Consider the following 13937-nt stretch of genomic DNA (forward strand, 5'->3'; position numbering starts at 1 on the left):
GAGAAGCGGCACCTTGCATAAACGCAATAATTCCTTTTAATATCAATATAATCAACGGTTTACCGAAAAATCAATATCATTGCTTGCTAACTCACGTTTCTGATAATTATATCTTATTCTACCCTGGGATTCGATATATATTCATTTCACAGAAAGAAATTTTTGCAATAGGCCTTATCACAGTTTTCGACGCCATCTTGACGAGTAGGCAAAACTTTCAGTTACGTTTTTAATTTTCCATACATTTGTCTATATTTTTTCCGCAAATTGACGCGGCTCGCGGGAAAAATTATAGACAAATGTATGGGAAATTAAAAACGTAACTGAACGCTTCTAGCCCAGCTACATCCTTCAAATTTGGTGAATACAAACTTTTGCCTGAGAATCTTAACTTTACAATTCATAAGTTGTTCAGAACTCAATTTTTGTAAAAGATATTTGCCGTCGGATTTCCATACAAACACTAATTTCTTAACGCTTTGCCTACTCGTCAAGATGGCGTCGAAAACCGTGATAAGGCCTATTCAAAGCAAAAGAGAAAAATAATTATAGGTCACTATTCGAGAAAATGACGATTTTTTTCCTCTCTGGTGCGTAAAGAAAAAGTCGCATTTGTAGTCTGCGCGCGCTAATCGCGCCAGGAATTATGCGCAATTAGTGCAATTCAATACTAAGGAATGACCTTAGAGCAGTTTTCAAATAAGTATAGTAAAACCAAAACCAAAGTAATTACTATGGCCAATCACAAAGGACACAGACAATCCAGTCAGCCAATTAAAACTCGAAGCAAATACATGTAGTCGGCATGAAGCGCGGGAAAACGTGCGCGAGCGAGTCACGATTAGTTTTGGTTTTAGTTCTGATTGGCTAAGAAATTGGCGCGAGATTTTTTAACCAATCACTAAGCGTAGTAATGCAAAACCAAAGCAAACGCAAATTACTTTCGACACTCAAGTGAAAACCGCTCTAAGACACTGTCATTGAAGGCAACAGTAATTCAATTGCTTACTTACGTTACTAACGAATCACACTGATTCCTTAGAAGTCTCAATGTCACTTCACAAGACCTACGGAAAACACCTTCACAACCAAGCGGGCCCTGCGGATAAACCAAAGATAAGCGTAAGAGGCAAGCTATTTTCATAAAGTGTAAACCTAACAATGATGGTTTTATTTTGTAAATAGAGGTAACAAGCTTTTACGCATAGCACTCACCATTGCATTCACGATGTTATGTGTCAATCGAAAAGGTACTTGCTCTGGACAGTCGAAGGTCTCGCCCTACAACAAATCACAACGTAAAAGCAATAGATAAGAGAAAATCGAGTCTAAAGTGCCAGCCGTTACACCGCTGACCCACAGCTAGCTCCACTTGAAAAACTCGCAAATGCGTAACAACATTCTCAAAGGAAACAGTGTGGGTTTTTATTCCCAGAGACTGTCAATGTGGAACCCTCACCGTGGAGGAGGAAACAATACTCACTGTCATCCAATGAAACTGTCATCAAGTGCTCAGTTATACTTCTTTATATAAAAAAATAATACTATTTTTGTTGTCACAAAACCAAGCTGAATGTAAATGTTCATTTAACACTGATGATGACCTTCGAGTCGAAAACGTTTTGTTTTTAAGAACTTTATAACTTTTATCTCTTTTTAGCCTTTTTAAAATTAATACTATTTTTCTAAATTCTGAATTTCATTCAACATCATTCCGGTTGACACAACACGCACACAAACTTGCCTCGGTCTCAAGGCGCACGCTCTGATCACGTGCGAGTTCAATGTCCAATCGGAGTAAAGCAGTTTCCTTTTCTTACGGCGTTCATGTTTTCGAAGCAGTCTCACGAGTTGCGTTCTCCTTTGATTAAGAAATGTGTTTCTTTTTCAGGGTACATTACGCAGGGGCACCCAACAGAACGTTTCGGTGAAAATCTCTTCGGAAGACCTATGATTTTCGGATTCAAGTGTGGTGAAAACCTGGAGTTTTCTTTTGTTTAGCTCAAACTTTCGTATCATGGGGAAAGTAATGAATGTTACCGGAGAGAGAAAAATGTCGTTTTGGGTACGACAAAAGGCCAGCTACGATTTCGAGAAGGCAACAGCGGCTGGTGAATTCGGGTAATGATATTTCGTTTCCTAAAATTTTCTGACGTTTGAAAGTTCAGCTAGCGTATTCAAACAGATATAATTTTCTTGGCGCTTAAAAATAAATCTTTATACCGCACAAAGAGGACACATAACGTAAAAGCGGCCGGGATCCGATACCTATACAGTAAAATTCTCTCGTCGGGTGCCCCTGATTACGTTCTCTTGTCTAGCAATGACTTAACTAACCTTTTTGAACAGACAATTGAAGTCCACATGCACACAGTCTCCACACGTGGCATCAAACAGAATATTCTCGCCATGCCGATCACCTAAACCGAGGATATGACCCACCATACACATAACCGCTGACGTGCGGCAGTATGCCAGGCGGCTCATGTACCTGTTGAAACAACATAGGTACATGATGGAACAGACATTGACTTTGAAAACGTTTTTATAAACAAAATTACAGGCAGGCAGGTCATCTAAAATTGTAGATATGTAGTAAAAGAGCCCACAGGACTATCAGCACGTTAATTCTCATTGCCTGTTGACTTGATACGACCAAAGTGAAGAGAAAATAGCATTTGATCTAGTACACTCACCACGACGTTGGATTCGGGAATGTCTTAAGAAACCACTCATGGAAAACGGAAGGATGTCTGTGAATAAAAACAAAAAAAAACATTGTGCTACCTGAACAGTTCCGTCAGTTTGTTACAAAGATCATTATTAACTTCCATCTTGCAAATTAAAATGTTTTTAAACTACACATAAATTTATAGCAATAGTAAGTAAGAAAGCAACATTTTTTAACGGGTCAAGTTTTCGACACAGTAAAAAATAACATACGATGAATAACGAGAAATTCTGTTCATTATTTCGAATCAAAGATTTTATAAAACAGACTTACCTTGGGAGGATCTCGTTTATGAAGACTCGCTTTTTCTCCCTAAGGCACAAACATGTATTAGAAACATCAATATTCGTCGGATCTGTTTACCAGCGATTGCCGGCAAACTGCCGACGTAGAAGTTCGTATCTATTCCCAGAGTAGACAGCCTGCTTGCGGGCTAAGGGCGCAGTCGTTTGGGACTATTCCGGAAAAGGAATACTCGGAATAGAGGGTGATCGCGTTTTTTTGGGACCTATTCCGTTTTCAGAATTCATTTTACTTCCGAAATACGGTTTACTTGGAATAGGCTGAATATGCATTATGCGCCCCAGGTCGTTCGCAACTCACATGTGCGCGGATACAATAGATCTGAGGTCACCACCACTAGTATTCCGTTTTCGGGATATGCGTTCTTTTGGGAATCGATATTCCGTGTATTCCATTATTTTTACAATAGCCAGAATGATAAACAGACCGACTGACTGGCTGACAGGCTAACTAACTGACTGACCGACTGTCTGAGCAACAACGAATAACAGACACAACATGGATCACTGTAGTTCTTCTACACTAGTGTGGAATTCTTCAGCTACAATCATAGACGTCTCTCTTGGGTGTCAAAAAATATGGTGCCTATGGTTTAAAATATTTTGTGACAGAGAACGTTTGTTCCTTTGGAATTAAATTTAGAGCAATTATTTTTATTATTAAAAGAGACTCACTCGAGTTTGTTTCCGGCTCTATCCAGTAATTTCTTAATCTCTGTTCCCCGGGTGTACATGTTTTTTTCTCTGTAAAAAGAAAGAAATTTATAGTTATATTCGCTCTCTTCTTTTCTCTGACTTTGGCGTCATATTTTTTTGCCAGGGTAGGGGGTAGGGATGCTTGGTTACTGGAAAGGAAATTCAAGTAATAGGCCCTTTACAGCTAATAGTTACATAATAAAGTATTATTTCGTTTGTCTCACGACGTAGTCACGTGTGATGGAGATCGCAACGTTTCGACTGAAATAATACTATATTATTGTACTCTACCACGATGAATAACCACAACATTTTTTATGACATTAATAGTTACATGGTACAAAATCCGTCATACTGGAAGGCAAGCTGCGCACTGGGACAAAACAAAGGAAAGTCAAGCATGACTGGTTGAAGTCGCTTTGTTTTGTTTGTCCCAGCGCGTTGCTTGCCCCCGGCAAGGTGTTACTTTGTATCATGTATGTAATCGTTACCCAAAGGGTCCATGATTTTCTCTCTAAAAAATTGGATGTCACATGCAAAAATTCAGAACAGATTAGCACGATGTAGGTACCGTCTCAATTCAAATGAAGATCAATAATTAACAATATGGTTCATGCTTTTAGCTGTGCACTTGGGGAACTTGGAGATCACTCAAGAAGCTAGAGTTGCTCTCGGCGAAAAGGGATTTGCGTTTCGTCATACGGGCCTATAAAACATAGCGATATGTACGCAATGCACGCCTATGTTAAAAATGTGGCGTTTGTCTGTGGCTGGGACCAGGACCAAATGTCCGTTTACGGGAAGTGTGTGCGTTCACGTTGGTTTGACCAGGGCTTGAGACAAACTTTTTTGCTAACTAGCCTAGTGGCTAGTGACAGCTTTGATTCCACTAGCCAAAACCAATATTCTACTAGCCAGAACTTTCAAGCATGGGTTTCGTTTGTTTTTTTCCCAAGCCAGCGGAGACAAAAGCCAGTGACAAATCGGACAAAATAGGTTTTTCTTCCCAAATCCATGGCAAGTCTGTGTTCCACGAAGGCAAAAACTTGCGTTTTCACAGAGGCACTTTGCTGTCTTCATTGGGTCTTTTCCTCGCTTTTTTGCTCCTACCCACTGCAGAATAATCTCGGGTATCCAACGGAACCGAATCTTAAATGTGTACATGAAAGCTTTTTTTAAACGTTCACGTACGCGACCTCTTACCGTCGTTGTTCATGCTACCTTACCCAATCACTGATTAACGTTACAACCTACACATAATGCTCGATTTCCCAGGCCGGCTAATAATTAGCAGAAACAGTTTTCTTTTACGTGTCGCTTTCGTCACCGGAAAGTCCTAAAAGAAGTTATCAATGATCGTTTGTTCGCTTTTCGGTAACTTTAGCTTGTCCATATTCTTTGATATATGTCAACAGTGTACTTGTTAGTTCTGTTCTCTCAGAGTCATTTCAATTTGCGGTTTCTTTTCACAAAACTGCCTGAAATTTCTACTAATCATTTTGGCTAGTGAAAGTCCAAAATCTACTAGCCAAAACTGCATTTCTACTAGCCTTTGGCTACTGTAAGTCTCGAGCCCTGTTTGATATGAGGGGTTATCCCCGCCATAATTGTTTTTTCATTTTAAGGTAGTGTTCTTCTTTTTGTTGTAGCAACTGTCATTTCGCTTTAGTCGTTTCTCTTCCGCGAAAGGCACATTTTGTGAAATTATGCATCAAGTTCTATCAAATATGGTTATGCCGAATTAAGAATGCACCCATGAAGGAAGCCAAATTCGACAGAATTTGGTCACTCGAATTTTGCGAAATTCAACTCACTGAGCCCTCAAACAAACTTGTCAGCGGTTTTTCTTAAAAAAGAAAAAGAAGCGGTCACTCAGCAAAAACATGGCCGCCAAGACGGTAGATTGTGGTGAAGTGCGCGAATGCCTTCGTACTCATCTTATTGATGTAGTGAGATTTTTAGAGGGTGGCAACCACGATTCCGATACGTTTGATTATACAGTGTTCAGGTTAGATTGGGTGTTAAATGTGCTCGCGAGATGCTTGGACACTGAAGGTACCAGAGCAAACGCACGTATAATCCACCTCGTTCGTGAAGCGAGAGAAACGGTTACCAACGCTAACGATAATACAGATGCATAACCATAACCATATTTGATGGAACTTGATGCATAATTTCACACAAAATGTGCCTTTCGCGGAAGAGAAACGACTAAAGCGAAATGACAGTTGCTACAATAAAAAGAAGAACACTACCTTAAAATGAAAAAACAATTATGGCGGGGATAACCCCTCATAGTTTGACCACAGGCGGCCCAAGCTCACAATTAGAGGAGTTAAAATATTTAACATAATTCTCTTTTGTAACCGTATGCGAAACGTGACTCTCGACCGGCAGCATATGGAGGTGTTGTGTTACAACGGTTCTCATTTATAAAGGTTTGTATGGGAGAATACGCTTTCGAATTTATAGCTAAATATAATGCGATTTTGACAATAAAATCAACTTACCTCAATGTCCTGTCGTTATGTCTGTTGTTATCTTGGTTCTCAGGCCGATCCGAGGCGTTTTAAGCGAGTTATGCAATTTTTGGTTTCCACTGCTAAGAAGAAGTACTTCTTCTTAGCAGTGGAAACCAAAAATTGCATAACTCGCTTAAAACGCCTCGGATCGGCCTGAGAACCAAGATAACAACAGACATAACGACAGGGCATTGAGGTAAGTTGATTTTATTGTCAAAATCGCATTATATTTAGCTATAAATTCGAAAGCGTATTCTCCCATACAAACCTTTATAAATGAGAACCGTTGTAACACAACACCTCCATATGCTGCCGGTCGAGAGTCACGTTTCGCATACGGTTACAAAAGAGAATTATGTTAAATATTTTAACTCCTCTAATTGTGAGCTTGGGCCGCCTGTGGTTTGACTGCATTCGTGATGGTGCCGCTACAGTCGGAATGAAGGAAAATTTTACTTTTTAATTTGTACGACATACTTGTAAATTTTCGTGAGTATGTTCCTCAAGCCATGTGTGTTCTGCACCCATTCTAACAATCCACATTCTTCATTTAAAGGAACCACCGCCTAGAACAAAAAGAGAAAGAAAAATTTTTGTGTGAAATAGCTCCTAACCTATTGCCACTGATATTGAATAACCTTATGAAAATCGAAAACATTTTGATCTACAGAAAAAGAACAGAAAGTTAAAAAATCTCGATGATTTGGTAAGTGCAGAATGCAATATGGAACAATTGAAAGTATGATGTTTTATATATGTTCGTGTTTATTTGCTTTATTTTACTTTCGGAAAAACTGTTCACAGGCTACTTGTATTTTTTCCCAGCTGTTCCTTACGTTAATCTTTGCAAACGTAACATGACACTTTTGTTCGTTTGTAACAAAATAGTTTTGTTTTCCTTGAAAATGCTGTAACATGAAACTCTTGTTTTTTGTTTGTTTTACGGCGACATCGATGACATTTGTTTAATTTAATTAAGTTACGGTTTAAACTGCACGAAAGACGATTCTCAAAAACTAAAGAACAAATCTAATCAAAAAACATCTTTTTCGAAAGGGTTTTTAAAACGCAGTACAGCTAGGATATTTGTTTCCTGGTTATCAGGTGTTCACGCCGAAAATCCCGGTGCAAGTTTTTGCATTCCTAATTACGAAAGTGCTGTGAAAGTCTAAAAATCTAATTTAATTAATTTGCGGTTTTCAATTGGCGCCACGAAGTCTGCAGGAGTCCTACCACAAACACGCAATACAAGCGATGTTCACGAGTTCCAGCAAAAAACGTAGACTAAACTGCGCATGCGTTTAGCGTAAAGTACGTTGCCCTAGAACGTCGAGTAGTACCACAAGGAGAGCAAAGGGTTTTCTGAAACAAATATATACCTTTGAGATCTTCATATGAAAGTAACGTAGATGTGCTCCGGGTTTTACCTAGGGGTACGTTCAGGTGCTCCTCACCCCCACCCCCTTCACAAGGAATAATTAATTAATTGATATTAATTAATTAATTGACTATTAAAGTTTACACCATAGCGCTTTAGGGTCTTAGGGGTTTAGGGGTTTAGCGGACGACAGCCCCAACAAACCATCACAATAGTGCATTCTGCACTAAAAAGGACGACTTACGTAAGTACGAATATGAAGTTGTCTTGTACGAGATTCTGGATCTTTTCGTAAACACTGCAAAAACAAGAAATAATAAATAAAAATACTCTTAGAATAATTGCAGGGTGCCCGAGGGCTCTTACGTAACAAATCCTGGGTGTCCAGCTCTTAAGAGCCTTTATGATTGCAAAGTTCTACAAGTAACCCAAAGACTACAATAAGTCGCCTGTGGCACCAGGCTCTGCTCTTACTAAGTTTCATTATAGATTACTGAACTGAGTGAAATCTAGGCCTCAAGTATTATAGTACTATTTAACACAGGTGGCTACAAAATACCATTCCTATCAATGTTTTTCCCAGACACTTACTATTGATATAGGTTAACACGAAATATTTCTCAAACCTTGTTAACGAGAGCGTTAAACTCCATCGTTCTACAATCCTTGCGAAGGTCATCCTACAATAGAATGCAACGAAAAAACAAGATTATCCCCCAACTGTTCTTTAAAGTTTTAGTATGTTTGATGTTGCGTGTGACATTTTGTATCATGATATTCAATGCACGCCACACAACTGTTAGAAAAGCGTGGTAGCCTATTTGTTAGTGCACTGCCCTCCAGATCGTGCGTTACGAGCTTTTTGAGTTGTGTCCTTTACCAAGACACTTTGCTCACAGTGTAACAGACATTCGCAAAAAGTGTGATACAGTAAAAATCCGCGAGTAAGAACCTAACATTTAAGAACCTGTTAGGCTAAAATTTGCAAATTAGATACCATTTTTATAAGAACCTATTTAGCCTCAAATTTAGAAACAGGTTCTTATTTTCTAAAATTGATTAAAAATGTATACTTTTGGGAAATAAGTTTGGACAAAGCATATGTATATCATGTCATATTCTAAGCGATTAGTGCTTCACTTTTACATAAGCACTAATGTGGTATGCAAATTTTATACAAGGAATAGGCCGAATACCACAAAAATCTCTACAACAATATTGAAATTTTTTCTTCAGGAATTAAGAACCTTTTAAGAACCTAACCTAACTTGAGAAGGCAGAAGGCAGCCATGGAAAGGGAGCAATGGAATTCTCTGGTCTCAGCCTTATGTGCCTCCTAGGCGCGAAGAGGATTATGATGTATGAGGAACCTAATTAGCTTAAATTTGTGTTAACAACCCTTTATGTAAGAACCTGTTTAGGCTAACCTGAAAAATAATAGGTTCTTACTCGTGGGTTTTTACTGTATTCGTTTGTTACGGTTAGTTTTGTCAGGAGTGTAGCATTCCATCCACGTTGCTAGCAACACTCATAGTCACTTCTGTTACGGAACCAGAGTTGCGTCCTTGCATTGCCTGTTACGCCACCAGGGCTTGAACACAGACTTTACTTACACAATGTTAGAGCAGTTTTCAGTTGAGTGTCGAAAGTAATTCGCCTTGCATTGGTTTTGCATTACTTCGCTCAGTGATTGGTTTAAAACTCTCGTGCAACTTTCTCAACCAATCAGAAGTAAAAGCAAAACCAATCGTGACTCGCTTGCGCACGTTTCCTCGCGCTTCGTGAAGGTTACATGTATTTGCTTCGAGTTTTGATTGGTTAACTGGATTGTCTGTGTACTTTTTGATTGGCCAGAGTAATTACTTTGGTTTTGGTTTTACGACACTCAATTGAAAACTGCTCTATCAAAGGCAATGGTGCGCTTACCTTGGGTTTACACATCATGGTGTAGGAGACGCCATCACTGCCTTTAATGGTGATCTTCTTGGGTTTCTGTAGAGACTGCAGGACATCCACCTTTGAAAGAAAATATGAAAACGAAATATAAACTGACGAAAAAATTAAAAAGAAATACGAATTGTGCACATGAACACAACTACCATAACATCCGCTATTTGTCATCAAGACCATTATTTTTGTCTGGCTGCGCAAACAAGTTGCTGATAATCGTCCACGCGCCCGATGAGGCATAACGGCGGAGGGTAATGTTTTCAAAGTTGGAATCTGGATCGAGTGGTCCGGTATTGGGCGCTGACTGATGGGCAAGACACTTTACTCTCACAGTGCCTCTCTCCACCCAGGAGCATAGAATGGCTATCAGCGATCTGTTTATATCAAAACCTGTCAAACTGCTGAAGAGAAACTGTGATGGCTAGCGTTCCGTCCAGGGGAATTTCAATACCTTATTGTTACTTATTTTCGCGGGACTCAATTTTCGCGATTTAAACGATTTTTAAAGACCCGCGAAAAAGGTTCTTGCGAAAAGTAACGACGCGAACTTCAATACCCTTCTATATAATTCATTATGACGTTGCCGTCAGTTTACTTCATAATTATCTTGGTACAGTCGTCAAACTAGCTCTACTTTGTTACAAAGGAACATGTCAAACTGTTTTCAGTTTTGTTTTGCTATATGGTTTTGTTCAGTGTCATTGGAAACAATTGCTAGTGGAAAATTTAAATCAGTTGCGCCGATTTTGAGACTTATTGTTTGTTAATGCAGACCAGTAGTTTGACACTTTTCGCGAAATTTAGTTCCTCTAAACCCATTTTTTGGCCAAATCGCGAAATTTAAGACCCGCGAAATATGCCAGTTCCATTTTCGCGAAATTAAGTTACCGCGAAAATTAGTAACAATAAGGGCTACTCATTATCACTTAAGGACCAGCACAAATAAGCCAAAGTAATTGGGCTCTTCTGATCCCTACAGTTTATTGAAACAGACTTTATAGATCCTAGAAGTTTTCTTTCTCCTAATCCGTGCGCTGTGACGCACGAATTAGAAAACGAGGGCGAGTAGTCCTAAACCCCGGGGGGGGGGGGGTACTCCGTAGTAATGGCCTATACGGGGAGGCTCCGCCCGAAAGGGGTACCTTTTTCAGACTCCAGGTATATAAAAGGGTAGGGATTTCACAAGTTTAGGTATATGAAAGGGTAGGGAAACCTGCCATAATGTTATTTTAAAAGGCCTTTATATCATATATTTCGAGCAGACGCAACTTTTGGCTGTATCGTTTTAATTTATTAAGCGCTACATAAAAATAACAAGGTAAGGTAAATGGTTAAAGGTTAGGTAAATGTGATGTCGTGTAGGTATATGAAAGGGGTGCCTTTTTGCAATAAAAGGTATACAAAAGGGGTACCTTTTTTCTATCAAAAAGGTATATAAAAGGGTAAGGGGTTGGATCTTCGGGCGGAGCCTCCCCTTACAAAACTTTTTTGAGTCCCCCCCCCCCCGGGTCCTAAACCTACAACTGGGGACAGGCTTGGTCGAGTTCTGTCAGTGAACAGACAACAATAGAAGAACCATTCAGATTCGCAGATTTCCAATAGGACAGGCTGTTTCTATCAATAACCGTTAAACCATAGGGCAGTTTTCGAGTGTCTTAAAACCAAAACCAAAGTAATTACTCTGGCAATCACAAAGAACACAGACAATCCAGTGAACAAATCAAAACTCCAAGCAAATACATGTAGCCGGCACGAAGCGCGGGAAAACGTGCGCGAGCGAGTCACGATTGGTTTTGGTTTTAGTTCTGATTGGCTGAGAAAGTGGCGCGAGATTTTTAAGCCAATCACTAGGCGTAGTAATGCAAAACCAAAGCAAACGTAATTTACTTTCGACATTCAAGTGAAAACCGCTCTAAAGTAGAAAAACCAATGTCTCAACATTACTAACCGTGTCTTCAAATCCTACGATGCATGCTAAGGAGCCTGGGAATGGATTGTGATCATGGTGGCTGCCAGCTCCTGAGGGTAGAGTGACAGTCATGGATGACTGAAGAGGGACCAGTATGGGACTGAAATCACTGTAAAAAAAACAACAAAGACTAAGACTTGTATCAGCTCCTGAGGGTAGTGTGACAGTCATGGATGACTGAAGAGACACTAATATGGGACTGAAATCACTGTAAAAAAAAAACGACAGAGACTAAGCTTCGCATCAAAACATGTTTGTCAAATTTAGGGCATCTCTAAAGAGGATGCTAAGCGAAACTGTACATATTCCTTGGTTGATTGTTTAAACTATGAGGAGGAGAGGGCGCAATTTATCCAAAATAAGTTAGTTTTTGCCAGTGTACCAAAAACTAAGGACTTTTAAAGGGTTTTAAGGACTAAATCATTTTAATCTTTTCTTCGCGGACAGAAGACTCTGCTTTGCAGAAATTGTGGTGACTCCATTCATGAACAGCTTAGCACACATTCACTAAAACTTTGCTATGAAGTAAAACTTAATTGGCGAAAAAACAGAAGGCAAGAAATAGTCTTCAAATAAAGACAGACGGTTTTAAGTTTGAAAAACACGTTCCGGGCAACCTACATCCATATTCAGTTTCGAAACTGAAGATCCATGTAGATCATCCGAAACATGTTTTTCAAACTTAAAACCGTGTGTCTTTATTTGAAGAATAAAACTTAGTTGAGCTTAACAAAATACCAGGCTTCATTTAATTTTTTGGGGGAATATACGATACAAAAAAAAAAACGAATGAAAAAACTGGATTTGCATCTTGACTCAGCCCATTGAAGTTTTCTTGATTTACCATTAAATTCTTATAAAAAAAATTCGAAGAAATGTACGAATTAGAAAGGAAAATTCACATACCCATCAGACACAAGTCTCTTGAGTACAGAGAAGTCATGGCTTATACTCAGCGTGTGTTTGGAAGCACCCTTGGGCACTTCCTTGTTGCATACATCAAGTAGTCTGTCAGTCAACCTGGTGGAATGCTAAAAACGGAAGAGGCAAATAGCACATACCACAAATTAACCAACTGAAGTTAAATGGAAATCTCTTAAGTACAGGACAACCACTCAATTAAGGTAGCTTAGATACTGAAAACGCTTTTTGTAGAACAAAACACTAGAGTTGATGGGTGGTAAAGGACATTAAGTTTTTGTCTATAGGTTCTTTTTACCAATGTGAAACTTGGCATTCAACCTTGACGTGACTATTTCCTTCTACCCGCCGTGACATGGGTAAGTTATACAATCTTGTAGCACTAAAACGTGGCATATTCGAGAACCAAGGAATGAATCAACCCTACACTGATTTGTTTTAAGTGCTTGGAAAATGAAATGCAGCCGTGGGAACAAAAACCTTTGCAACTATGTGACATGCTCTACACCAAGCATAACATTTTAAATCGCCAGGCGATATCTGCATAACTCAGGGCCGATACTTAAAGTACAGTGTAAAACAATATCACAAAAAATCATTGTAGAAAGCCGAAAACAATTATTCTTATAAACTCACCTCAAGAAACTTTTTTAGTTTCACATCTCGTGAGCTAAAAATTAAACCAAAAGGAAGAATTGAAAGGACGTTAGTCCATTGCTGATAAATTCTATCTAACCCAGTATTTTGCGGTTCACTTCACCAGACCTATTTAGGGTAAAAACTGAATTCAATAGCACAAAACAACAACAAAAGTCAATTTAAGTAGATAGTTAAACCTACCTTGCGGTTTGAAAGATTTTGTGGCAACGATTTTTTCTCATGGCAAATGATGACTGTTTGAGATAAGGAAGAAAACATTTAGTAAATAAACCCCTTCAGTCGGCTGGTATATTGGAGGATAATGCCCTAGACTGAAAGATTGTTGAAAAATGAACAGTTGGCCGAGAAGCGAAACTTCGAGGGCAACTGTCAAATTTTGAGGACAATCTTTCAGCCAAGGGCATTATCCTCCAATACACCAGCAAGCCAGAAAGGGGTTTATTATTTATAACCCTCCGATAAATTTCTAGAACGCGCTTTATCGCCAGTAAATGTATAGGAAAAAACCTACGTAATAAACCCGGTGTAACTGTGGTTGAAGCAAATTAAGTTGATTGATTTACGTGTTTTTTTTTTAACTCTGTGACTTCATTAAAAGTTAGAATTGAATAAGGCGACTTCATTCGTTTGTTTTGTGCTTGCCTACAAAATCGGGCGACGGATATCAAATCGGACGGGGTATATTCGCTGATACCCGTCGTCCGATTTTGTACCACGTGATGCGTTTTGTCCAATGAGAGCGCGAAAAAATCAATGGGTGGGTTATAATTTTACATATCAACATAAATGACTCTACAATAAATCCCTA

At 39.1% G+C, this 13937-nt stretch overlaps 1 protein-coding gene across 1 annotated transcript in view; it reads right to left on the bottom strand.

Annotated features, from left to right (window-relative positions):
* LOC144666795 (serine/threonine-protein kinase ATR-like) overlaps positions 1-13937 on the bottom strand; it is a 75909-nt gene that overhangs the window by 2806 nt on the left and 59166 nt on the right. The window contains exons 54-67 of the mRNA XM_078528182.1: positions 13310-13362; positions 13106-13139; positions 12455-12579; positions 11528-11657; positions 9556-9645; positions 8256-8309; positions 7874-7927; positions 6729-6817; positions 3709-3777; positions 3005-3043; positions 2697-2753; positions 2338-2491; positions 1216-1281; positions 1014-1099 (exon numbers count right to left, since the gene is read on the bottom strand). Coding sequence (XP_078384308.1) covers positions 1014-1099; positions 1216-1281; positions 2338-2491; positions 2697-2753; positions 3005-3043; positions 3709-3777; positions 6729-6817; positions 7874-7927; positions 8256-8309; positions 9556-9645; positions 11528-11657; positions 12455-12579; positions 13106-13139; positions 13310-13362 — 1100 coding nt within the window. The remainder of the gene's footprint in view (positions 1-1013; positions 1100-1215; positions 1282-2337; positions 2492-2696; positions 2754-3004; positions 3044-3708; positions 3778-6728; positions 6818-7873; positions 7928-8255; positions 8310-9555; positions 9646-11527; positions 11658-12454; positions 12580-13105; positions 13140-13309; positions 13363-13937) is intronic.

Source organism: Oculina patagonica, chromosome 9 (genome assembly GCF_052425735.1).
Source record: "Oculina patagonica isolate OP01 chromosome 9, crgOcupat, whole genome shotgun sequence".
NCBI classification, from domain to species: Eukaryota; Metazoa; Cnidaria; class Anthozoa; order Scleractinia; family Oculinidae; genus Oculina; species Oculina patagonica.